The 25,223-nt window shown below is 58.0% G+C and overlaps 3 protein-coding genes across 11 annotated transcripts; 2 read left to right on the top strand and 1 right to left on the bottom strand.

The window, feature by feature from the left end:
- Positions 1–214: 214 nt before the first annotated feature.
- LOC138813889 (CLK4-associating serine/arginine rich protein) lies at positions 215–15,181 on the top strand. Of its 7 annotated transcripts, none has more exons than XM_070002460.1 (21): positions 215–302; positions 1,087–1,223; positions 5,146–5,243; positions 5,677–5,778; positions 5,893–5,972; positions 6,360–6,444; positions 7,231–7,379; positions 8,068–8,164; positions 8,598–8,676; positions 8,756–8,829; positions 9,498–9,539; positions 10,224–10,433; positions 10,553–10,837; positions 11,104–11,355; positions 11,543–11,582; positions 11,904–11,964; positions 12,096–12,154; positions 12,232–12,278; positions 12,880–12,986; positions 14,869–14,893; positions 15,060–15,181. In XM_070002460.1, the coding sequence occupies exons 2-21, from the start codon at positions 1,125–1,127 to the stop codon at positions 15,100–15,102; spliced, it is 2,034 nt and encodes a 677-aa protein (XP_069858561.1). In that variant the 5' UTR covers positions 215–302; positions 1,087–1,124; the 3' UTR covers positions 15,103–15,181. The 7 variants fall into 7 exon arrangements, with proteins under 7 accessions (XP_069858561.1, XP_069858581.1, XP_069858570.1 ...); XM_070002480.1 differs by having other exon boundaries at positions 269–302; positions 973–1,223; XM_070002469.1 differs by lacking the exon at positions 215–302 and adding an exon at positions 351–505 and having other exon boundaries at positions 973–1,223.
- Positions 15,182–15,519: 338 nt separating this feature from the next.
- On the bottom strand, positions 15,520–18,347 carry LOC138813914 (zinc finger protein 296-like). Its single transcript, XM_070002511.1, has 3 exons — positions 17,916–18,347; positions 17,519–17,665; positions 15,520–16,541 (listed from the first exon to the last, which is right to left on the bottom strand). The coding sequence occupies exons 1-3, from the start codon at positions 18,220–18,222 to the stop codon at positions 15,592–15,594; spliced, it is 1,404 nt and encodes a 467-aa protein (XP_069858612.1). The 5' UTR covers positions 18,223–18,347; the 3' UTR covers positions 15,520–15,591.
- On the top strand, positions 17,530–24,852 carry LOC138813924 (gem-associated protein 7-like). Of its 3 annotated transcripts, XM_070002528.1 has the most exons (3): positions 20,739–20,777; positions 23,607–23,657; positions 23,922–24,852. In XM_070002528.1, exon 3 carries the CDS (start codon positions 23,933–23,935, stop codon positions 24,332–24,334), a length of 402 nt encoding a protein of 133 aa, XP_069858629.1. In that variant the 5' UTR covers positions 20,739–20,777; positions 23,607–23,657; positions 23,922–23,932; the 3' UTR covers positions 24,335–24,852. The 3 variants fall into 3 exon arrangements, with proteins under 3 accessions (XP_069858638.1, XP_069858623.1, XP_069858629.1); XM_070002537.1 differs by lacking the exons at positions 20,739–20,777; positions 23,607–23,657 and adding an exon at positions 17,530–17,628; XM_070002522.1 differs by lacking the exon at positions 23,607–23,657 and having other exon boundaries at positions 20,704–20,777.
- The last annotated feature ends 371 nt before the right edge of the window (positions 24,853–25,223 follow it).

Raw genomic sequence — 25,223 nt, forward strand, 5'->3', positions numbered from 1 at the left:
GGGACGAGGAACCAGGTCCGGGGGTCAGCAAGGCTCCTAGGCTCCTTCCGGAACGCGCCACGCCCACTCCAGGCACAGGCCACGCCCTCCCGCCGCGCAGGCCCGAGGACGTCATCGTCGCTGTCTTTTAGGCCACGCCCTCACGCCGTCGGAAGCTCCGGCCTTGCCGTCCCTCCCCCCCTCCCTTTTCGCGCGGCCTCCAACTTCCGCTTCCGGTGTGGGCTGAGAGAGCGAGCGCGCGCGCGCGCGTGAGCGCGGGGGAGCGAGCGCAGCAGTAGGAGGCGGCGGCGACCAGCCAGCCGGTGAGTGCAGGCGTCGGGCCCGGACCTCCCGTTTGTTGGGCTGCGTCAGAGCCTCTTGGCTCTCGTCGCGGGTTCTCCCGCGGTGCTGTCCGCGGGGCCCTGGTCCCGAAGCCGGCCTCGCCTGCACCCCCCTTCGTTCCCGACAGGCCTCGGGCCGCGCCGCTGAGGGCCCGGTTCGCGCCGTCGGCCTCGGCCCTGACCAGGTGCTCCAGCCCTGTCCAGACCCTCAGCTTCTCCCCCTGCCCCCCGGGACGCACTCCGCTCCGCCTCCGCGCGGTACCCCACTGTTCCCTGGATACTCTCCTTGCTTCGGGGCCATCCATGTAGACTTCAAGTGCGCCCCAAGACCCCCCCCCCGCTTCTATCCACGCCCTTCACCTGCCCTCGACCCCGCCTCTATATGGCCTCGGGGGGTCCCAGGAGGCTCGCCTGGGATCCTCCCTGGAGGATCACTCGGGTGGGGGAAGCCTTTTCCGTTTTTCCCTTTGGGCGAGTTTCGGCCCGAGCTGCCCTTGGGTGTGCCTCCTCCTCCCTACCCAGAAGGGATTGATTGGGACTCCAGCGCCTGCAATCTGAGGCATGTGCGCACCCCAGAATGCCCTGGCTTCCCGTGAAGAGTACAGTTAGTGGTCTGGGTTACCCATGAATTGTATTCCTTGCTTCTGCAAAGGACTTCCTTCTTCCCTCAACCGAGAGGCTCAGTCACCAGGCTGGTTAATTGACCCAGGCCCACCCTTTTGGTTTTTGCTGCCCATCGGACACTGCCGCTCCCCTCATCCCTCAGGTTGGGGCGCCACGCTTGGCTTCACCACCACCACCACCATGTGGCACGAAGCTCGGAAGCATGAGCGCAAGCTTCGCGGTATGATGGTGGACTACAAGAAGAGGGCCGAGCGGCGTAGGGAGTACTATGAGAAAATTGTGAGTGACCAAGCTTTTTGTCTGGGTTGGGGGAGGGTGGGCTGCCCTTCAGAAAGCAGTCATCAGGATAGGATTGGGGTTTGGAGGCCGCATGGGGTGGCACAAATCTATAATCCCTATTAGGGAGGTGAAGGCGAGGATCTTGAGACCATAGGTTCAGGCCAGCCCAAACCAAGTTAAGTCCAAATCCCTATCTGCAAAACAAAAGGGAAAGCAAAAGGGAAAAGCCAGGGAAACGGCTCAAAGAGTAGAACATTTGCCGAGCAAGTTCAAGGCTCTGGGTCTATCCCCAGTATTGCAAAATAAAAATGAAAAAAAAAATTGAGCTGGGCACCAAGTGGCTCACACTTGTAATCCTAGCTACTCAAGAAGTTGAGATTCGAGTGAGGATCACAGTGGGAAGTCAGCAAGGAGCAGGAAATTCCTCGAGACTTACAATCTCCAGTCAACCATGCAAAAGCCAGAAGTCGAGTTGTGGCTCAAGTGGTACAGTGCTAACTTTGAGGTTGTAAAAAAGCTCAAGGACAATGCCCGGGCCTAGAGTTCAAGTCCTAGGACTGGCACACATGTATGCGCGCACACACACATAGAAAGGAAGAAGAAAAAGGAAAAAAAAAAGCAATTGGGTAGTTGGGTTTATACCAGGCACTCTTTCCTTGGAACAGTGGTCATTCTTTGTGTGGAGGCCGATGTCAGATAAGAGCGTGAGGGGGACTCCATTGGTTGCTGGTTCCTCTGTGTTTGCAAGGCCCCAGAGAGCAGGTCTGGAGTTAAGTGGAAGAAAGGAAAGACTTGTAACCCTGTGCAGTGCACATGTAAGACTCACTGCTCCTAGAACACTCTGTTGCCCGCTGCTGGGTGCCTAGTGCTCAGAAGAGCATGGCCACTCCTGAGGCTTGGCATACAGCAGCAGGATTGTTTGAGTGTCATCTGACCAGGCCACTTTCCTCACTGGTGCTTTGTGATTTTGGAGAAAAGAGCACACCCCATGCCTGGGTTTATGCATGAGGCCCTTGTAATCCCCTCACACCGTCTTACTCCCTGGTGCTTGCAATACCAGCCCAAAATGGCCTTGTGTATGGGCATGGCTCAGGAGATGGGGAATTGCCCAAGCTAAGTGCCAACCCAGCAGTGAGCCCACAAGTGACTTGTGGCCAGTTGGAGAGGGTGAGACCAGCTCTTGGAAGGCTTGGTAGAGAGTTGGTTAGGCACATAGTAGAGTGCCTGTGCCTGAAATTACCATGTGATGTTAGATCTTGTTACTGCCCTCACTACCACTTAATTGTGTGCAGCTCCAGGCCATGTGTATGTGTGTGTGTGTGTGTGAATGTGAATGGAGGGGACCAAGAGGAAAGAAGACTGCATTTGGGACCCTGGGAAGCCCCAGAATTCCCTCCTCCTTAGTAGCAGGGAGCCTCCTGAGCTTGCTTCTCCTTAGGGCGGTGGTGGTGCCAGCACCTCGCTGGTGACAGGACGGGAAGGGCTTCACGAGAGTCTATGGGTGCATTGTGGCAGGGCCCGAACAAGCAGCCAGTGTCCCTGGCTGGGAACGAGATGGGCATTCAGATGTGCTGTGCCAAGCCGTGGGAGCTGGCAGCCACGTGGTGGCTGTCATCTTGCTCTGAGGCTGAGTGGGGAGGCTATAGTGCTGGACCCAGTGGACATGGACGGGCTGGGCGAGTGTGACATCTATGAACAGCCATTCTCTCTGTTCCTGCCTGGGCCTTGGTGCCTGTGGATGTTCCCTACCCTCGGTCATTAGCTGACCCAAGTCTGTCACTGCTCCTGTGCATTGGTTAGATAAAGAAATCGTTGGGCTGGGAATGTGGCTCAGTGGTAGAGCGCTTGCCTTGCATGCATGAGGCCCTGGGTTCGATTCCTCAGCACTACATAAGCAAAAAAGAAAAAAGCCAAAAGTGGTGCTGTGACTCAAGTGGTAGAGCGCTAGCCTTGAGCTGAAGAGCTGAGGGACAGCGCCCAGGCCCAGAGTTCAGGCCCCATGACCGGACCCAAAAAAAAAAAGAAAAGAAGAAATAGTTGCCAGGTGTCAGTGGCTCACTCCTATAATCCTAACTACTCAGGAGGCTAAGGAAGATCTGAGGATTGCTGTTTGATGCCAGTGTGGGGAAGGAAAATCTGTGAGACTCTTACCTCTAATCAACCACCAGAAAACCAGAACTGGAGTTTTTGCTCAAAGTGGTAGAGTGCTAGCCTTGAGCAGAAAAGCTCAGGGACAATGCCTAGACCCAGAGTTCAAGCCCCATGACTGACAAAAAGGAACCAGTCTCCTCCACTGGCCCATGCTGGCAGGGATGGGGCTGTGTCTTTGTCACTGGGAACTGGTGCTTGACTTGATGGGTGGCTCAGAGTCCTTCCATGGCTCTTGTGGCTTCCTCTGATGTGACTCCAGCCAGGGCCTGGCCCTGAGATACACTTCCCACCCCACACAGTCCACTCGTTTAAAGTGAGCATTTGCATGGTCCTGTGCCTGTTTGGTAGCATGAGGTCTTGAGTTCAGACCCTAGTAGCACGAGTAGAATGATTAGGGAAACACAAGTGTGAAGGAGGAGTGTACTGCAGTTTCTGTGTAGGCTGCGCACCATCGTCACAATTATTTTAGAACTTTTGTTTCTTTTTTGTGTGTGTGTGTCAGTTCTGGGGCTTGAACTCAGGGCCTGGGCATTGTCCCTGAGCTGCTTTTGCTCAAGGCTAGCACTCTACCACTTGAACCACAGCACCATTTCTGGCTTTTTTTTTTCTTCTGTGTATGTGGTACTGAGGACTGGAACCCATGCTAGGCAATCACTCTACCACTAGGCCACATTCCCAGACCCTTATTTTAGAACTTTTGGGTGAATGTGGTGGTCCTCTTCTGAAACCTTTAGATCTCAGTCTCCTCAGTAGCTAGGATTACAAGGCTGAGCCACTGGTGCTCAGTACAGACAACAAAATTAAACAAATGCCAGCCAACTTTCTGTTGTTGTTATTGGTCGTGGGGCTTGACCTTTGGGCCTGGGTGTTGTCCCTCAGCTCTCTCAGCTCAAGGCTAGCACTCTGCCACTTGAGCCACAGTGCCACTTCCGGTTTTCTTGTGGTTCATTGGAGATAAGAGTCTCACGGACTTTCCTGCCTGGGTGGCTTTGAACCGTGATCCTCAGATCTCAGCTTCCTGAGTAGCTAGGGTGACAGGCGTGAGCCACCAGCACCCAACTAGTGCCCAGTTTTGTCCTTTCAATTTTTGCCAGTGTAGTAGGTGAGAGTTGGTCCCTTATAGCTGTGCCTGGCATTTTCCTGGTGACAGTGGCATTGGCTCTCTTTCCCTTGTGAGTACACGGGCTTGCTGACTTGGAGGGTGCTCCAGTTCCAGTGCTATACTTGCTCTGGATGGATGGATGGATGGATGGAGGGATGGATGGATGGATGGATGGATGGAGTGAGTGAGTCAAGTGAGTTGAGTGAGTGAGGATTGGGGGTGATATTTTAGGCAGAAGATGGTGGCAGAGGCTGGGAATGTGGCTCAGTGGTAGAGTGCTTGCCTAGCATGCATGAAGCCCTGGGTTCCATTCCTCAGTACCACATACACAGAAAAAGCGGGAAGTGGCACTGTGGCTCAAGTGGTAGAGCGCTAACCTTGAGCAAAAGAAGCTCAGGGACAGTGCTTAGGCCCTGAATTCAAGCCCCAGGACTAGCAAAACAAAAAACAAAAAACATGGTGGTGGCAGAGCTCAGAGCCATTGGCCATCTCCAGGGAAGAAGTGGTCCTTGTGTTGGGCTAGTTGAGCCATCCTGGCTGCACACGGGTTAAATCACCTGTGAGGTAGAGCCTGTGCCACACAGGTTAGCTGGATGTTGGGCCTGCTTGTGGGGCCTGGAGGACTTGGAGCTCAGCTGAATGGTGACCTCCGTCCTGTTCAACCCACAGAAGAAGGACCCAGCTCAGTTCCTGCAGGTGCATGGCCGAGCCTGCAAAGTGCACCTGGATTCTGCTGTGGCCCTGGCTGCTGAGAGCCCTGTGAACATGTAAGATGGTGGGGTGGGGCAGGGAGGCAGCGTCTACAGCAGGGGGTGAGGGGTGCAGCAGAGGAATTGGGGTTGGCCAGACCTTTGGACACTGGCAGGAAAAGGCACAGGGGAAGGTGACAGTCACAGAGTGTGGAGTAGGCAGGCCGACTTAGAGGGGCGGGGCAGGGCTGAGGCACAGGAGACGAGCTCTTCCTACCTGGTTTAAGTGCCCTGCCATTATTGATACTGGAGAAATGGGCTCCTTTCTCCTGAGGCAGTACGGGTGGCATGCTCTAGGCCCAGCTGTAGGAGGGTCTGCGAGCCGGGCCTAGGTGGGTGTCTGAAGCCAGTGAGGGAATCATGGCCATAGGCCGGGCTCCCAGCCACGGAGAACAACAGGTGATGTGTGTGCAGAGCACCCTCCAAGCCTCTGCCGCCCCCTCCGTTTCAGGATGCCCTGGCAGGGTGACACCAACAACATGATTGACCGCTTCGATGTCCGTGCCCACCTGGACCACATCCCCGATTACACCCCCCCACTGCTCACCACCATGTAAGGGGCCTCCCCAGAGGCCCACTCGGCCTGTCCCCTCCTAGCCCCAAGTCCCGGCAGCCCCCCCTGCCCTCTGCCTGCTGCCTCTGACCTGGAGATCTCTGATTCTCCAAGCTCCCCAGAGCAGGAGTCGGATGAGCGGAAGTGCAACTACGAGCGCTACCGAGGCCTGGTGCAGAACGACTTCGCGGGCAGTGAGTGGGAGTGGGGGCCCCCCGAGACTACGAGGCCTCACCAGCAGGGGAGGGGGACCCCAGGGACCTAAAGACCTAGGCAAGCAGGAGCTCTTTAGCACTGTTGTCCTGTGGCAGTGCCCACACCCCAGGCATTCACTGTGCCAGAGATCCCATCTTACAGAAAAGGAAACTGAGGCATGGGGCTTAATCACTGAACTCAGGGTCGCGGGGCAAGTGAGTGATGGAGCTGAGGCTATGCTGTAGTTACTTGTGCCCCAGCAGAGGGGTGATGGTCAGGAAGTGGTGAGTCCACCCCAACCCCTCAACTCCACCATATTCCTGTCTCTAAATTCCCTGTGTCCTAATAACCCTCACCCCCTCGCCCCTTGTCCCCCCTTGCCATAGTCTCGGAGGAGCAGTGCCTGTACCAGATCTACATTGATGAACTATATGGTGGCCTGCAGAGGCCAAGCGAGGATGAGAAGAAGAAGTGAGTTGGCTGGTTGGAAATGTGGCATAGTGGTAGAGTGCTTGCCTAGCATGCAGGAAGCCCTGGGTTTGATTCCTCTGTACCACGTAAAAGGAAAAGGCTGGAAGTGGTGCTGTGGCTCAAGTGGTAGAATGCTAGCCTTGAGCAAAAGCAGTTCAAGGACAACACCCAGGCCCTGAGTTCAAGCCCCAGGACTGACCAAAAAAAAAAAAAAAAATTGGGTTGGAGGCCGGCTGTGGCAGCCTGGGGGGGGGGGGGGGGGAGGAGGCAGGCAGGCCCTCTGGGGATGGGAACTGTGAAGCGGAGGCCCTGGCCCGGAGCTGAGCAGCTAGGGTGGAGTGGTCTGAGTCTGTAGGAGGCTCTTGGGGAGCTGACCTGTGTCAGGGCCTGTGTACGTGGTGGCCAGGGCACTCTAGAAAGCTGGGTCCCCCAGGGGTGGCCGTGGTGACCTGGGTGTCAGCTTTGTGCACTCCTTCCTGTCGGCTCTGCTGGGCACTAGGTCATACTCCCAGAGGCGGCGCGGCACCGGCTGACAAATGAATTCAGCAAAGGCCCCCCAAAGCTCCTGGGAGCAGAGCTAGGCCACATTTTTGCCCAGTGTAACTTGGGACTCTGTGTTCGTGGGACTGGTGCTCAAGCAGACAGACTGCATCCTGGCAGCAGTGACCAGTGTGGGCGGGGCGGGGAGCCCAGGACAGCGCAGAGCGGAGCTGGTGGGTGGGCTGGAGGGTCCCTTCCCTCCCTTCTGCGGGCGCACCCACCCCAGCCGGCCCGCTCCCATCCTAGGCTGGCAGAGAAGAAGGCTTCCATCGGCTACACGTACGAGGACAGCACGGTGGCTGAGGTGGAGAAGGTGGCTGAGAAGCCGGAGGAGGAGGAGTCCCCGGCTGAGGAGGAGAGCAACTCGGATGAAGATGAGGTCATCCCCGACATCGGTGGGGTCCCCTCTCTGCCCTTCCCACCCACAGTCCCTGGGCATCGTTCTTGTGTCTCGACCCTCACCCTCTGTGGGGCACCCCACACTGAGGAGCCCGGTTCCTCCCCCTGTCCCACCGCCCAGGCCTTGGCCTCCTGCCTCCTCCCTGCCACACCCCCTTTTTCCCTTTCCGCCCTCCCCCCATTTCCAGGCCACTTGTCTGATTCTGGGTCCCACGCGGGTGTCACTTCTGCCTCTCCTTCCTGCTTTTCTCTATCCCCTGGGAAACAAGTCCCTTTTTCAGGGCCCCTGTCCCTTACACATCTGTCGGCCCATCCCGGGAGTACCTTGTTCCCCTCCCACCCTGCGCCCATTATGTAGATGCCTCCCGTCTCCATCCTCATCCTGGCGTGCACCCCACCCAACGCATCTGTTTGTGCCCACTAAGGCAGAGCCCTGTACTTCCATCTGTCCTTCCCACCCACATGTTCATGGTCCTCCTCCATCCACCAACTGTCCACCCCATCTTCCCTTCCCCTCCCCACCACACAGCACACCCACTGTGTTGCTACCCAGAGCCGAGCCAGAGCTGCCCCAGACCCTCCTTGAACACTGCTTGGGCTGGCAGCTGTCTATCCCGCTTCTGGGCACTGCCCTGTCCCTCCTCCCCATGGCCTTGGCCCCTGACAGCTTTTCTGTTGGTGCAGACGTGGAGGTGGACGTGGATGAGCTGAACCAGGAACAGGTAGCGGATCTCAACAAACAAGCCACCACCTACGGCATGGCCGATGGCGACTTCGTCAGGTGAGATCTAACCCTGCTACTACCAATGCCAACTTACTGCTGTGCCATGAATATCTGTGACCCTGCTAAAGACGATATTACATAGAATTACTCAGCCAGCCCTGTTCAGTGTGACCTAGGGCAAATGGACTCCCAGTGCTCCAGCACCCTCTAGTGGAGGGCTCCAGCACCAGATCCTTTCTTAGGCCCAAGTTCTTTTGGAGATTGAGTCTTGTGGACTTTTCTGCCAGGGCTGGCTTCAAACTGTGATCCTTTGGATCTCAGCCTCCAGAATAGCTAGGATTACAGGTGTGAGCCATACATTCCCCCCCCCCCCCCAGCTAGTTCTGAATTCTTAACACCTAAACTAAAACTTGTACACATAAGGTGTCTGAAAGTTGCATGAAATATGTATGGGTCCCATCTCCAGTGATTGATTTCCTCCCCTCTGCAGGATGCTTCGGAAAGACAAGGAGGAGGCGGAGGCCATCAAGCACGCCAAGGCCCTGGAGGAGGAAAAAGCCATGTATTCGGTGAGGTCTGGAGAAGGTGATGGGCAGAGGTGGGGCTCATGGAGGGCACACTCCTAATGGGCTTGGCCTCCCTGCCCAGGGCCGTCGCTCCCGGCGCCAGCGGAGAGAGTTCCGGGAGAAGCGGCTGAGGGGGCGTAAGATCAGCCCGCCCAGGTAGGCCTCTCCCCAGGGCCTCCCGTGTCACTGAGGCTTGGGAGAGTGGGCATGGGGCCAGGAAGGCACTATGAAGGCTGCTTTATACACGCGCTTTCACCCATTAAGTGGCCCAAGGTGATGGCTTACGGGGAACACTCCCTGAGGTGACTCTCAGATTGGGCACTGTCCCCTGCAGGAAGGGGACTGAGCCAGTTTCCCTGCTCTCCCTCCTCCCCCTCCAGGTATCAGTGGGGATCTGGGCAGAGCAACCTGGGTTTGGATAGAGTCTCATAGGCCCGTGGTCCAGGGCAAACCCATGCATCTTTTTTTTTTTTTTTTTTTTTTGCCACCTGTGGTAGAGGAGGTTTATGCTGTGGGCTTGGGGCTCAGGTTGGGTATGGCAAAGCCCAGGCCCAAGCCACACCATGTGCTCTGGGTTTGGATAATTGCTCCTTCATTCAGCGGACTAGGGAGTGAATTTGTCTCTTCAGGCCTGGCTCTCATCAGAGTGAGGGGGGGTGGGGGGAAAGAGCCACTAGAAAGCACTTGGCCCACACAGCGCGATCCTGTGTGGGCCTCAGTGAGCTGGGCGGGCAGGTGTGGGGTAGATGAGGGTCAGAGAGGGTCTGATAGGCAACAGAGGAACAGCTGTGCGCCCTCACCTGTCCCCTGTGCTTTCTCTCTAGCTACGCCCGCCGAGACAGCCCCACCTACGACCCCTATAAACGGTGAGTGGGTACCCCACTACACAAGTAGCACAAGGGAGGGTCTGTGGGCTTGCAGGTGCTTAGTGTTTTCTTATGTCAACTTAACTATAATGCACCTTTTTGTGTCATTGGGCAAGTGTGGCAGTAAGGGTCACTTAGAAACTTTAGAATTTTTAGTTCATGGGCTGGGAAGGTGCTCAGTGGTAGAGCGCTTGCCTTGCATGCCTGAGGCCCTGGGTTCGATTCCTCAGCACCACATATGCAAAAGGAGAAAAGCCGGAAGTGGCGCTGTGGCTCAAGTGGTAGAGTGCTAGCCTTGAGCTGAAGAGCTGAGGGACAGCGCCCAGGCCTAGAGTTCAGGCCCCACAACCGGACCCAAAAATAAATAAATAAATAAAATAGAATTTTTAGTTCGTGAGAAGCTCATGTCCTGGGTGCACCAGGGGGAGGGCGCCCCGTGCCCCCAGGTCCTAGGAACTTGGGGTGGTTCAGGCTCGATCACACCCCTCCCCACACCGCTTCTGGTGAACTGGGGTTCAGCTTGCTGTGGAGGGGTGATGACCAGGCATTCGGCACCTTCCCCCCCCACCATCTGCCCTCTACCGGCTCCCTGGCACTCCAGCCACTCCCGGGTGGTGGGCTCCCCGGCTCCCCTGAGCGGCCATGCGGCCGTGCGTGGCCCTCGCTGACCGCCACCTCCCGCAGGTCGCCCTCGGAATCCAGCTCTGAGTCCCGCTCGCGGTCGCGCTCCCCTAGCCCGGGGCGGGAGGAGAAGATCACCTTCATCACCAGCTTCGGGGGCAGTGACGAGGAGGCGGCCGCTGCAGCCGCCGCAGCTGCCGCATCTGGGGCCGTCCCCGGGAAGCCCCCCGCGACCCCCCAGCCCGGCGCGCCGGGACGCAATCCGGGCGCCCGGTCGGTAACTCGCGCCCGCCATCCCTAGGCCGGCCGCCCGGGGAGGGGGCGCGGGCGGCGGGGGGCGCGGGCAGCGGCTGACGGCCTCCCCTCCGTGCCCTCCCCTCCGTGCCCCGCAGCCGCCGCTCCTCCTCCTCCTCCTCGTCCTCAGCCTCGAGGACCTCCAGCTCCCGCTCCAGCTCCCGCTCCAGCTCCCGCTCCCGCCGCGGTGGGGCCCACTACCGCACCAGCCGCCACGCGCACTCCCGCTCTCGCTCCTGGTCCCGCTCCCGATCGCGTTCCCGGCGCTACTCCCGCTCCCGCAGCCGCGGCCGGCGCCACTCCGGTGGGGGCTCCCGAGACGGACACCGCTACTCCCGCTCACCCGCCCGGCGCGGCGGCTACGCGCCCCGCCGCAGAAGCAGGTGGGCAGCCCAGCCCGGTACCGTGGGGTCCCGCGTCCAGTAGGGCCCAGGATGTGCTGGGAGGGAGGTGAGGGAGAGGCCCCGGCAGATTCCCACCATCCCCGCCTCCAGGGCCAACATGGGCCCCGGGGACAGCACTGGCCTGCTGACCCTGCAGGGCAGAGTTGCATGGCGCTTCCCTGCCCTGCCTAAGCACGGACCACGCCTGGGCCGCCTGGGCCCTGGGCCCTGCACTGTCCTCACCCTACTTCTACCGTGCCACCCAGGAGTCGCTCCCGCTCTGGAGACCACTACCGGCGGGGGGCCCGGGGCCCCCGGCACCACAGCAGCAGCCGCAGCCGCAGCAGCTGGTCCCTCAGCCCATCCCGCAGCCGCAGCCTGACCCGCAGCCCCAGCCACAGCCCCAGCCAGCCCCACAGCCGCAGCCCCAGCCGCAGCCGCAGCCACTCGCCGTCGCCCCCGAGGGAGAAGCTGACCCGGCCAGCAGCGTCCCCCGCTGTGGGCGAGAAGCTGAAAAAGTGAGTAGAGAGGACACCAGCCTCAGTGAAGGGCCCCACCCCGCCCCCACTGCGGGTTTCTGAGGGACCGGGGTTCCCCACTGGCCAGGCTGGGGCTCGTGGGGACACAGAGGTCCTGGAGTGCCTTGGTGGCGGAAGGCCAGTTGTAGCCGTGGGTCAGGTGGCACGTGTTTTTTTCTCCACCCAGGACTGAACCTGCCGCTGGTAAAGAGACAGGAGCTGCCAAAGTCAGTAAGAATTTGGAACTCGCCCGTCTAAGTCCCGCCAGCAGCAGTGCCTGAGCTGGGCCCGATGGGCCTGTGGGGGGGCCCGGGGAGCTGGGAGAGCCGCCCTGGGATGGGGAAGGGAGGAGACGGAGGCTTGCCCTTCCCCCGTGTCCCCTCCCCACTTCTGTACACCGGCCGCAGCTGTCCCAGAGCCTCCCGGAGCCTTGTGGCCGTGGTCCCATCTGCCCCTCCCCCGCTTCCCCAAAGTCCCAGGCTCTTGGTGAGGTGGCTTTTGGGGGGCTCTAGGACTCACCCCTCTCTGCCTCTTTCCCTCCCCGCCAGCCCAAGCTGACGCCGCAGGAGAAACTGAAGCTGAGGATGCAGAAGGCACTAAACCGGCAGTGTAGGTCCCACCCTGGCCCTGGGGAGTCCCGAGCCCGCCGGGCGGTGCCCCAGGGACAGGGCCGTGTCCAGGGTAGAGGGCCAGCAGAGCCCTGGAGGCCCCTCAGCCCGTGTCCTCCATGTCCTCTACAGTCAAGGCGGATAAGAAGGCGGCCCAGGAGAAGATGATTCAGCAGGAGCACGAGCGCCAGGTTAGCCCCGGGGGGGGGGGACAGGAGGGGCGTGGCTGCGCCCTGGCCTGGCCTGGCCTGACCAGTCTCTGCTGCAGGAACGGGAGGACGAGCTGCGCGCCATGGCCCGCAAGATCCGCATGAAGTAAGGCTCCCTCCCCGGCCCTGCTCTCTCCCTGACCCCTTGGCAGCCTCCTCCCCGTGACCCCCCCAATTCTCACCTCACCTGGGGACAGCCCCCGTGTGCCTGCTGTGAGGCAGGGGAAGCCGCTCCTACCCCCCACAGGACCCACCCATGGGTGCAGAGTGGCCCCTGGCTGCGGGGAGGCCTGCTGCCTGTCACCCTGTGTGCTTCCTGAACTCACGACTGCCTAGCGCATGCCCATTCTGGGGCCACTGTGGCTGTGCTGTGTGCCAGCCTCAGACAGTGCAGAAGGTTTGAGCAGTGTGGAGCACGCCTGTAACCCCAGCGCTCTGCAGGCAGAGGCAGGACAAGCACTTCAAGGCCTGCCTCAGCTACATACTGAGACCCTGTCTCTAAAGCAAACAAGCGGAGGCAGAGTGTGGAACGGCCAAGCAGTTGGGGTTGCCCCACTGGGCCTTTTCCTATCTGAGCCTTGGTTTGCGGGCCTGCTCATTCCCAGGCTTGGGAATGGGAGGGAGTAGCTCACCCTCCCTGTGCCAGCCGCTGGGGAGGGGCGGTCCTTATGTTTCCCAAAGCCCACAGGTGCTCACCCTGCCCCCTGGTTGCCTCCCCTTTCCCCACGCAGGGAACGGGAGCGTCGAGAGAAGGAGAGGGAAGAGTGGGAACGCCAGTACAGCCGCCAGAGCCGCTCACCCTCGCCCCGCTACAGTGAGTGTCCCCCCAGCCACAAGGTGTTCAGAAAACTAAAGCTGAGGGCTGGGATGTAGCTCAGTGGCAAAGCGCTTGCCTAGCAAGTGCAATGTCCTGGGTTCGATCCCCAGTACCAAAAAAGAAAAGACAAAAAAAAAAATACAGTTAAAAAAGAAAACTACAGCCGGGCGCTGGTGGCTCACGCCTGTAATCCTAGCTACTCAGGAGGCTGAGATCTGAGGATCGCAGTTCAAAGCCAGCCTGGGCAGGAGAGACCGTGAGACTCCTATCTCCAATAAACCACCAGAAAACCGGAAGTGGCGCTGTAGCTCAAATGGTAGTGCGCTCGCCTTGAGCTGAAGAGCTGAGGGACAGCGCCCAGGCCCAGAGTTCAAGCCCCACGACCGACAAAAAAAAAAAAAAAAAAAACTAAAGCTGAGGCAGGAGTGTCAGGTCCGAGACCAGCCTGAGCAGAAAAGAGTATCAGACTGTCTCTGGAATCGCCAGCCAATAGTTGGGCTGGAGATGGGGCTCAAAAGTGCTAGAGCTCCAGTTGAACCAACAAGCCAAAAACTGCCAAACATTTTTTTTTTTTTTTTGTCGGTCGTGGGGCTTGAACTCTGGGCCTGGGCGTTGTCCCTTAGCTCTTCAGCTCAAGGCGAGCGCTCTACCACTTGAGCTACAGCGCCACTTCCGGTTTTCTGGTGGTTTTATTGGAGATAGGAGTCTCACGGTCTCTCCTGCCCGGGCTGGCTTTGAACCGTGATCCTCAGATCTCAGCCTCCTGAGTAGCTAGGATTACAGGCGTGAGCCACCAGGCCCGGCCCAAACATTTTTTTTGTAAAAATTAAGCTGTGTATCTGGGCACTGATGGCTCACACCTACCATCCTAACTGCTCAAAAGGCTGAGATCTGAGGATCACAGTTGGATGCCAACCTGGGCAGGAAAGTCTATGAGATTCTTTTTTTTTTTTTTTTAATTTTATTTTATTTGTGAACATACTGTACAGAGGGGTTACAATTACATGGGCAGGATAATGCGTACATTTCTTACCAAGCATTGCACTCTCCTCCTTTGGTTTACCCTTCACATCCCTTCCCAGCCTCCCCCCTCCCCCCTTCTATGAGATTCTTACGTCCAATAAACTACCCAAAAAAAGAAATGGCTGGGATTCAAGGCTCATGCCTGTAATCTAGCTACTCAGGAGGCTGAGATCTGAGGATCACAGTTCAAAGCCAGCCAGGGAAGGAAACTCCGTGAGACTCTTAATCTCCAATAAACCACTCAGAAAACCAGAAGTGGGGCTGGGAAGGTGGCTCAGTGGTAGAGCACTTGCCTTGCATGCTCGAGGCCCTGGGTTCGATTCCTCAGCACCACATAAGCAAAAAGAAAAAAGCCGGAAGTGGCGCTGTGGCTCAAGTGGTAGAGCACTAGCCTTGAGCTGAAGAGCTGAGGGACAGCGCCCAGGCCCAGAGTTCAGGCCCCACGACTGGACCAAAAAAAAAAAAAGAAAAGAAAACCAGAAGTGGCGCTGTGGCTCAAGTGGTAGAGCACTGGCCTTGAGCTGAAGAGCTGAGGGACAGTGCCCAGGCCCAGAGTTCAAGCCCCATGACTAACAAAAAAAAACAAAAAAAAGATAGTCTGTACCCAGGGGTTTGGGACTCGCCTGGGCAACCGTGGGAGAAGACCTGCTCATGTAGGGTCACCAAAACCACCGGCCTTGTCCGAAGGAGCTTGCCTTAATAGTGCTTGGGGCCCAGAGCGGGTTGTGTGAGTGGTGCAGGCGTGGGTGTGGGTGCCACAGCACACGGGTGGATTTCTGTGGGGACCCTGGCCTTCGGGACCCCACCCTGGTGTAGTGGTCTTGTTGTCCACCCTCCTTTCCCCTTTGCTTTGCAGGTCGAGAATACAGCTCTTCCCGGAGGTGAGGACCCCAGTCCCCATCCCCACCCCGACTTCATCCCAGCCCCACTCCTCCCTCACCCTGCACCCCTGCAGCTGGCAGGACTGGTCCTCTCTGCTGCCACCGGAGTGTGGCCCGGGCATGCTGAGGCGTGCGCACCCTCACAGGCCTGCCCTTCTCTCCGCAGGCGCTCCCGGTCCCGCTCCCGCAGCCCGCACTACCGCCACTAGGCAGAAGAGCCCAGTGTGCGGGGTCACGGGTGGCCGAGCTGCTGTTGCTCTCTAGTGAAATAAAAGTGTATTTAATGCCTTTCTGGGCCTCCTGTCATGTTGGGGGCCTCAAGAGCAGGTGCCCTCGTGGCCAGGCCCGCGTATCTACTGCCTGATTCAACGAGGGTGCAGACCTGCTGCCCAGGGCCTCTGGGGACAGGTCCGGGCCGCTCCCCACCCTCGCCCGGCCCCTGCCCTGGCCTCACCCACCCCAAGAACTGGGCGCGCGGCTTTCTGTGCCAGTCTTGCTGTGCCCCAGGCACTGGGGACCAGCCTCCCCCTCACTCCCCCCGCCTCCAAACCGGTCTGTCCAGCCGTCCACCCCGCAAAGGGGACGCCTTCCACCCCAAGAGAGCCAGAGGCCAGGCACGTGGGAGACAGGGGAGTACTTTTATTGGCAGGAAGGCAAGGCAGGGATGAGTGTGGACAGGCCCCCCCCCCCCCCGGGGCTCAGGCCACCCTGGGGTGCTTCTGCCTCAGGTGCCTGTCCAGCGTGGCGCGCAGGCCAAAGGGCACAGCACAGAGCGGGCACTCGTAGCGGGCGCAGTCGGGCCCGGGGCCGTGCGTGCGGCGGTGTCGGTTGAGCTTGCTGCTCTGCGCACATGTGTAGGGGCACTGGCTGCAGGCGTACGGTCGCTCCCCGGTGTGCGATCGTCGGTGCACCGTCAGGTTGCTGCTGCTGCTGAAGTGACGCCCACAGAACTCGCAGCTGCCCCCAGGCCGGGGCCTCTTGCCCTTGCTCACCGCCTTGGGCATCTTCTTGGGCTCAGCACTCTGGCTCTTGTTGGTGTGGGTGCTCTGTCCTTGGGGGACAGGATCCCATCCATCCCCACCAGGGCCTGCCTGGGCCCCACTGCTGGGCGCGCCGGGCTCCTGCACGCCTGCTGTGGCTGCAGCCCCTGTGCCCTGGGCACCAGGGCTTGTTAGGGCGCTGGCTGGGGCAGCGGCATGGGCTGCGGGCTCAGGTGGGGCAGGGGAGGCCTGCTCCGGGCCTAGGATGGGCAGGGGCCGGTGCGTCTTCTTGTGGCGGTTGAGCTTGCTGCTCTGTGCGCAGGCATAGGAACACTGGTCGCAGGCGTAGGGCCGCTCACCTGTGTGTGAGCGCATGTGCACCTTGAGGTTGCTGAAGGAGCTGAGGGTCTTCTTGCACACTAAGCAGGTGGGGGTCCTCCGGTCGGTGCCACTGGGGCCAGGGGACTTGATCTCTGCTGGGCGCTCCACCTGCGTGGACATGGCTGCAGCTACCTCAGCCAGGCCCAGCAGAGGGGCCTCCGGGGACTCCAGCTCCGTCTGGTAGATGGACAGCCCGTGGTCCCACTGCGCATGGCGAAGCAGCTTCCAGGCTTCTGTGAACTGCCGGCCACAGTGGAGACAGCTCAGGGCCTTCAGATCCAAGCGTTCTGCAAGGGAACAAACAAGGGGCGTGGGTCAGCACTAGTGGCGGGACAGACACAGGTCAGGACCAGCTGAAGACCTGGGAAACACTCCAATGCTGGGGTGAAGGGGGCTCAGGGCTACAATGAAATGTCAGATGCTTCAAGAACCTTCTGGAAAAGAACTTCTGTCGGTAGTGGATGCTGATACTCAGTCCCCTCCACTCCCCATTGTGACCCCAAGCAGGAAATAGAGCCAGGGGTCTACACAGTCAGCACACAGACCTGGCCCACCAGCCAACCACTCTAATCCCATCATAGTACCTCTCCCCCCACCCCCTTTAAGATCCTCCTAGGCCCAGCCCCTAATACAACGTGATTTCCCAAGGCCCAGCAGGGCAGGCCCTGGGGGCTGAGAACCCACCCTGTTTAGATTCCTTCCCAAAGGAAAGAAAGGCCCCTAGGAGTCCAGGACGAGTCCTAGCTAGGAGCTGGGGCTTTTCCCGGCATCTGCCTGAGAGATTTCCCCCAGGGTGGAGGGCCAGAAGCCCTGACACCAGTCCCAAGGGCCTGGCCCAGCCCTGAGGAGACAGGAGGGGCGGCCACCCCTGTTCCAGCTGGCCTCCACCCCCTCCCCACAGGTCCAGCCACCTGGCCAGTTAGTTATTTCTGTCCAAAGAGAAGGAGAAGTGAAACCACATGGGGAAAGTATGGGGGGGGGGTGTCCACAAATCCCCAAGCCACTTAACTATCTGGGGCCAGCCACACCCTGTGGCCAGCTCCCCCTCCTCCAGCCTCAGCTTCACCCCTAGTCCCAGGTCCTGGGGGGGTGGAGGGGGGCACTGGCAAGCAAGTCCTGGCCCGGCCTCGGCTGCACCAGGAGGGGGAATGAGAAAGGGGAAGTGGAGCAGAGCGCACTGCCACTGCCTGGCTGGCCTGTCCACCTCAGCCTCTCTCCCGCAGGAAGTTGGGGGGGGGGGGAGACTGTGCAAAGGGTCACTCACCTGACACCTGCCTGGGGCTGGGACCGCTCGATGGCTGACACCCCAGCTTCTTGTGGTCCACGAAGGCCGTGATGGCGTCCAGCGGGAAGGTCTGCAGGCAGCGGCCGCAGGTCAGCAGATCAGCGTGGTTGTCGGTCCAGCGCTTGTCTGCGGGGAGGGAGGAAGCGGGTGGTGAGCGTGGGTGGAGCCGGACTTGGGGGGGGGTGAGGGAGAGGGGAAACCCGAAAGTCAGAACCGGGCGGAGGGAGGACTGCTGGGGGGCCAGCACGGGGCAAGAGAGAGAGAGGAAAGAGACGGACAGACCACCTGGACAGAGCCCCATCCCCGGCTGAGATCTCCCGAGTCGGGTCTGGGAGGGGAGGCCGGGGCCGGGCCCGGGCCGAGGCGGGGGACTCACCGGTCACGGGCATCCACACGGCCCAGTGGTTCCTGGAGCCCGAGGCTTGGAAGGAGGGCCTGAAACCCGGGGACTGTTCCTGGGGTTCACCCCCGAATCTCCTCTCCGTCGTGGACAACCCATTGTGGACATAGGATCCTAGCCCCAGGGCCCGCAGGAAGTGCGGCTCGGGCTCGGGCTTCACGTCTATGATGAGGTCCGAGGTCTCCATCTCGTCGTCCGGGCCGGAGGCGGCGGCGGCGGCGGTGGCGGCGGCGGGCGCGAGGTCTACTCGGCGGGGCGCGCTGCCGGCCTTGCGGCGGGACATGGGTTGCGCGCCGGCTGGCCGACGAGGCGGGGTGGTGGTGGGAGGAAGGAGGCTGGGGAGGCAGAGGGCTGGAGCGGAGGCCGCGGGCACCGAGGCCACGCAGGACTCCGCGGCCGTGCGCGCTGGGAGCCCGGAGCTCAGGTGAGTGGCTGCGGAGACCCGCGGCGAACTTTTATTACACGTGCTGGCCAGGCATTGGCCACGCCCACCTGGGCGTGGTCTGCCCGCGGCGGGCGTGGCCTTCAGGGAGTGGACGGGGCGGGTCCCGTAGAGGGCCCCAGCGGGACGCCCAGGCTTCCCAACGCTTTTGCCTTTGGGCTTTAGTGATCCGAACCTAAGAATCCCTCTCTATCATCCTTACCTTGCCAAGAAAAAGAAATGGCAGACTGCCCGTTCATATATGCCCAGCGCCTGGTAATCTGGCCCGCGCCATTCATTCCGTGCTAAGACAAAAATACCCAAAAATAAAACATAAAATTGCATTTGGCATCAGTTTGTTGAACGTCTACTAGGGTAGGTACTGGGGCTGTGTGTGTGCGCGCCGGCGCGCAGAGCACTGCCCCAAAAGACCCCGTAGGCAAGATGATGGAGTATAGCCAGTTTAGGAAGAGGCCCCTTTTGTGGTGACAAAGTAGCCTGGAGGACAATAAAGGGAGGAAAGGGAGACTGAGTGACCTTTTACATGGGGTTTCAGTTTTCTCCTCAAAAGGCAGGGTGAGCAGTGGGGGGGGGGGGAGGGGGGAGGGAGTCAGTCCATTAAGGAGTTTAAAAAAAAAAGATCAGGAGTCTAAGGTGGGGGAGAGAGGAGGATAGGGTGTGTGCTTCTGGAAGGGTCTTTGGTCCACTTGAAGGTCATCTGGAGACCAGACTTGTCTCTGGGCTATTTGCAAAAGTTTTGTTGTTTTGTTTTTCAATCCTGGGGTTTGAACTCTAGGCCTGGGCCCTGTCTACTGAGCTCTTTAGCTCAAGGCTAGCATTCTACCACTTGACCACAATGCCACTTTGGGCCTTTTCTATTTATGGGGTGCTGAGGAATCAAACCCAGGACCTCATGCTTGAGCGGCAAGCACTATACCCCTGAACCACCTTCCCAGCCCCTCATTTTTTTTTTCTTCCTTCTATGACTGGGCCAACCACTAAAGCTAAATAGCCAGAGGTCCTACAGCCTGGACTCTGGGCCCCAGGAACTTCCCTCCCTTTGGCATTTTGGTCCAGTCTGGTCTGCTCCTTGTGGTATCTTGACAACCCTGCCCCACCTTAAATCCTTTCAGGACTTCCTATCATGGACCATCACTACTGTTGACTGTCCTGTCCCCCTACCCCCACTCAACGCAAACCCCCTGAGGTTAGGGCCTGGACCTGTCCTCCTCCAGGTGTCCCCAGCCCAGCTGAGAGAATTCCAAGGCGGATCTCCTGGAGTTCTGCATATTGTTATTCAAGTCTTAGCTCCATTGTCCTCCTTGCAGCCCAAGGCCTTTCTGGCCAGCCTATCTAAAGTAGCCCCACCCTGCTGAAGGTCTTGTAAATTAAACAGGATGGTCTCCATCTGTCTCCTTTTTCTCTCTCCAAACCCACTTTCCTCAGCTATCCTGAAGAATCAGGGGACATTGACTAGCTGGTTTTGCAGCTTCCCTCCCCAGCTGGGCAACTTAGGATCCCATCATCCTTTGTTTTACATTTTATGAAATCCTGAAAGATCTTGTTTATGGGCTTATCTAGACACATCCTGTCCTTCCTAGCCCTGCTAAAATATCTTCCTCCCTCCCTCCCTCCCTCCTTCCCTCCCTCCCTCCCTTCCTTCCTTCCTTCCTTCCTTCCTTCCTTCCTTCCTTCCTTCCTTCCTTCCTATGGGATTGCACTAATGCACTCTGGCTGGTCTGGAACTGCAAGCTTCCAGCAATCTTCCTGCCTCAGCCTCTCAAGTAGCTGGGTCCAGCTGGTGCTCTCGGCTCCTGTCTTTCATGAATAAGCCAACACAGATTTATTGAACTCCTACTACTCCCTGGGCATTCTTTATAGCAGAACAGTTCAGTGCCTGTTAGTAAGTAAAAGGGGGGCCTTACAGGGTCTCTGTCTACTCATTCCTCAGGCAGGGCCTCGGTTTCCCCCTTTGTAAACAACAAGGTGTAGGGAGGCCTGGTGAACAAAAATGACCGCCTGTGGTCCATTAGGAGCTGCCTAACTTTAAGCCTTTTTTCGTGATTTTTGAAAGCACGATCACGGTCGCTGGAAGTGGGGGGCAGGCGTGGGATTGTGTAAAAGGGGTGTGTGTGTGTGTGTGTGTGTGTGTGTGTGTGTGTCCCACGGCCATGCTCTGCCCGGAATCCAGGAGGGGAAAATCCCTCGCCGAGCCTCAGTTTCGTGCTCCCTAAAATGGGCTTCCGAGATACCCCCCCCACCCCCGCCCCATTGGCTGAGTTGGGGGGGGGCTGAGCGCGCAGCCGGCGACCACGTGGGGCGGCGGAACCCGGGCCCGGGGGCTCGCGGCGGACCCGGGCGTCTATCTCGGTGGCGCCGCCGGAAGTGGGGTCGCCGCGGGCCGCCGCGGGAGCGCGGTGAGTGCCGGCCGGCCGGCTTTGCGTGGCGGAGCGCGGGCTCGCGTCGGGGATGGCGGGCAGAGGCCGTGGGGCCGCCTCACGCGGTGGAGCGGGCTGGGGGCCCGCGGGGTGGCGGACGATCGTCCTCCAGGCAGTGACCCCCGGACGGTGGCCCCGGACGTCGTAGGCCCCGGGGCGGAATGGCCGCCCGCGACCCCGGGATCTGGGGGCGGGAGCGCGCGGGGGCGGGGGGGCGATGCGGGGGCGGGGGACCCCCACTCTCCCTACTTCGCCCTGGGGGCCCCGGTCTGCACACCTGCCAGCTCTCCTGCACCGAGAGCTCTCCTCACCTTTTTGATTTTTAACTTTCTAGCCTTGGGTTGCTAGGGAACCAGTCCGAGTCCTTCCTTGTGTGCTAGGTCTGCAAACCTCTACTGCTATCCTCCTATTGGCCTATGTATTCATGGTACATAGGGATTTTCCATGCACTTTTTTTTTTCTCCTCTCTTTTTCTGTGCCAGTACTAGGGCTTGAACTCAGGGCCTGGGTGCTGTCCCTCAGTTTTGTTTTTGTTTGTTTTTTGGGGTCCAGTCCTGGGGCCTGAACTCTGGGTCTGGGCGCTGTCCCTCAGCTCTGCAGCTCAAGGCTAGTGCTCTACCCCTTGAGCCACAGCCCCACTTCCGGCTTTTTTCTTTCTTTTTTTTTTTTTTTTTTTTGCTTATGTGGTGCTGGGGAATCAAACCCAGGGCTTCATGCATGCAAGGCAAGCGCTCTACCACTGAGCCACCTTCCCAGCCCTGTCCCTCAGTTTTTACTTATTGTTCAGAGCTACCTAGTGTTCTATCACTTGATCCACAGCTCCAGTTCAGGTTCTTCTGTGCTTCGTTGGAGATAAAGGTCTCCAGGATTAGCCTGACTTTGAACCAAGTTCCTCAGATCTCAGCTTCCTGAATAGCTAGGATTATTGGCACCATTTACAGACACACACTCACTTTTTTTCCTCATCCAGCTTCTTGTACTTTTTTCTTGGGGGGGTGGGGTGGTCATAGGGCTTGAATTCTGGGCCTGGGCACTGTCCCTGAACTTTTTTGCTCAAGGCCAGTGCTCTACCACATTGAGTCACAGTGCCACTTCTGGTTTTCTAGTGGTTTATCAAGATGAGTCCTATGGACTTTCCTGCCCAGGCTGGCTTTGAACTTCCATCCTCAGATCTCAGACCCTTTTTCAAATAGGGTCTCTAGTTTTTGCTGCTGTTGACCTCTGGCCTCAGCTGCCCAGTAATCCTCCTAGTAGCTAAGGTGACCGGCATGCACCATCTCACTTTGTTGAGATAGTGTTCTTTTGTTTTGTTTTGGTCTGGTTGTGGGGCCTGAACTCTGGGCCTGGGCACTGTCCCTTGGCTCTTCAGCTCAAGGCGAGTGCTCTACCACTTGAGCCACAGCACCACTTCTGGCCTTTTTTTTCTGCTTATGTGGTGCTGAGGAATTGAATCCAGGGCTTCATGCATGCAAGGCAAGCGCTCTACCACTGAGCCACATTCCCAGCTCATGAGATAGTATTCTTAATAACTTTTTGCAGGCTCAGAATGTGGCTTAGTAGTAGAGTGCTTGCCTAGCATGCATAAAGCCCTGGGTTCAATTCCTCAGTATCACATAAACAGAAAAAGCTGTAAGTGGTGCTGTGGCTCAAGTGGTAGAGTGCTTGCCTTGAGCACAGAGAGGTTCAAGGACAGTGCCCAGGTCCTGAGTTTAAGCTCCAGGACTAGCAAAATAATAATAATAGTAATAATAACTTTGCCTAGGCTGGCCTCAAACAGAGACCCTCCCAATCTCCACTTCTCAGTCCTTTATTGTTTGTGGGGTTTTTGTTTTTTTTGCCAGTCCTGGGGCTTGAACTCAGGACCTGGGCACTGTTCTTGAGCCTCCCTGTGCTCAAATTGAACCCAAGGCTTCTTGCATGCTAGGCAATGCACACTCTACCCCTAAGCCACATTCCCAGCTACAGGTCCCTTATTGTCTTTTTTTTGGGGGGGGGTCTAGTCGTGGGCTTGAACTCTGGGCCTCGGTGCTGTCCCTCAGCTCTTCAGCTCAAGGCTAGCACTCTAGCACTTGAGCCACAGTGCCACTTCCCGCTTTTTTTTTTCTGCTTATATAGTGCTGAGGAATCAAACCCAGGGCCTCATGCATGCAAGGCAAGTGCTCTACCACTGAGCCACCTTCCCAGCCCCAGTCCCTTATTGTCTTAATGTGAGTTCTGAAACTTGGTTCCTTCACCACTGACCTAAGGGGTGGGGGTGGGAGGGCTCCAGATTCTGATTCCCACCTGGTGGACAATGGGTTTGGATATTTTTCCTCCTTGTTACCTTAAGGGCAGGAAATCCCTGGTTGGGATCCTGAAAGGATTAAGACCTCTGGGCCTGATCTCCTGAGAGCATGGATAATAGGAGGCTGCCCTAGCCTGCTTGTACACACCCTGTGTGGCCTTTCTTAAACTAGTATATATTTTTTCCTTTTAATCAGATCATACCTTCATTCTTGAATCTTTCAGTACTCACTTGTGCTTTGGGAAGATGTCTGCCCTCCTTCCTAGGGCCAGCTCTCCAACCAGTGCTCAGTGGATAGATTAGCCATCTCCTAGCTTCATTTCTACTTTGTGAAAGTGAAGATTACTGACACAGGATGAAATCTGCCACCCCCCTTTTTTTGTCCTAAGTAGAGAGAAAGGGTCTCTACTGTCTTCCCCTCATTTTGTTTGTGTCAGAGACTTAGAACCATTTTTGACCACTGGCTTAATTCTCAGCACTAAGTACTAATCCTAGAGACCTGGGCATTTTGCTTCTTATTTCAGGATGAATCTAGGCTGGAGTGAGGCCCTGTGGACCAAAACTTGACTAAAATGGTGAGGTTTAAAAAACAAATGTAAATAGTCCCTAATCCTACCTAGTGTGGTCTTGTGATCTAGGCCACCCAACAACAACAACAAAAAACCTTTGAGGCCAGTATTGATTGGTTTCTCTTAACCTACAGCCACCTAATCCAATCCCCTTGTCTCATCCTGTCTTGGCAGAGTTCCCACACTCCTCTGGGGGCAGCAGGCAGGCAGGGGCTCTTGGGAAGGCCTGGGCCAGGTCCCTCCTTAATGCTTTCCCTGTTCTTCACTCAGCACCCGGAACAATGCAGTCGCCACCTGCCATCCCTGTGCCTGTGCCTGTGATCCGGCTTCCCCGGGGTCCTGATGGCTTCAGCCGTGGATTTGCCCCTGAAGGACGCAGGGTCCCCCTGAAGTCTGGTGGTTCTGAACTCCAAGAAGGTCCCATGAGCGAAGACTCTCCAGAAACCCAGGAGCAGCGAGCCCGGGCCACACTCCGGGAGCGCTACCTTCGCAGCCTGCTGGCCATGGTGGGCCGTCCAGTGAGCTTCACCCTGCACCAGGGCGTGCTTGTGGCTGCCCTTTTTGGAGCCACTGACCTGGACGTGGCCAACTTCTATGTGTCGAAGCTGCAGACTCCCATAGGTGTGCAGGCTGAGGCATTGCTTCGGTGCAGTGACATTATTTCTTACACCTTCAGGCTCTGAAGAAGAACCTTCCCCCAGCCCTGGCCTTTTAACTGTGTGGCCTAGCCCACCATTCCGGGCCTCCAAAGGGCCCAGGCCAGGACCTTGGCCCATGAAGGTCTCTGCCTCTTTGAGTTCCAAGTCAAGCTCCAGCGCTCTTCCCACCTCCAGGGTCAGTGGAGAGAAACCAGAGCCATGAGTTTTAGGTCCCAAGGGAAGAAACCTGAAAGGTATTCTACCTCAGAACTGGGTCCTGCAGAACCGGGCCTGGTGGGAAGGAGGGCACTGAAGGAAGCCAGCTACCTAAGGGAGCTGTTTATTGAATTGGTTGAAAAGGTCACCTACCCTGAAGATTCTTCTTCTCCCCCTCCCCTCCCCCTCTGATGCCAAAGAAGCTATTTTCCACGGAAAATCCGACTTCTGTCTTTCCTATGTTTATATACAAATGTCTATTTATTGGGTCTAGGGTCTCACTGTAGTCCAGGCTGGCCTTAGAGTCCTTATCTTCTGGGATTACAGGTGTGAACCACTGTATCTGGCTCTCATGTTTTAAGTGTACGTCGTAAGGGATGGAGGAGCTCCATTTAGGAAGGGACTGGGGTAAGGGAATGTCTAGCATCCCCCCCAAATGGGAGGTTGTATTCGGGGGTGGGTAGGGATCAAAAGGCCAGAGGTGTGGCCCATACTGGGTTTAAGATCGCCCGGCCTCCAAGTGACCACCGGATGCGGTGGCGATCATTGAACAAAAGCCACGGATCAGTAGTTCAGGCAAAGCCGCTGTGCTTCATTTGTACCTGGGCGACCTTAGCCTTCCGGCCACAAGAAACCCAGGCAGTTTCTGTCCCCTCCCCAGTCCCTTCAAGATCACAATGCAGGCGAAGCCCTTCCTTGCCGCGGGGAACGGGACCTT

Source organism: Dipodomys merriami, unplaced genomic scaffold, assembly GCF_024711535.1.
Source record: "Dipodomys merriami isolate MVZ:Mamm:240054 unplaced genomic scaffold, mDipMer1.0.p SCAF_106, whole genome shotgun sequence".
Taxonomy (NCBI): Eukaryota; Metazoa; Chordata; class Mammalia; order Rodentia; family Heteromyidae; genus Dipodomys; species Dipodomys merriami.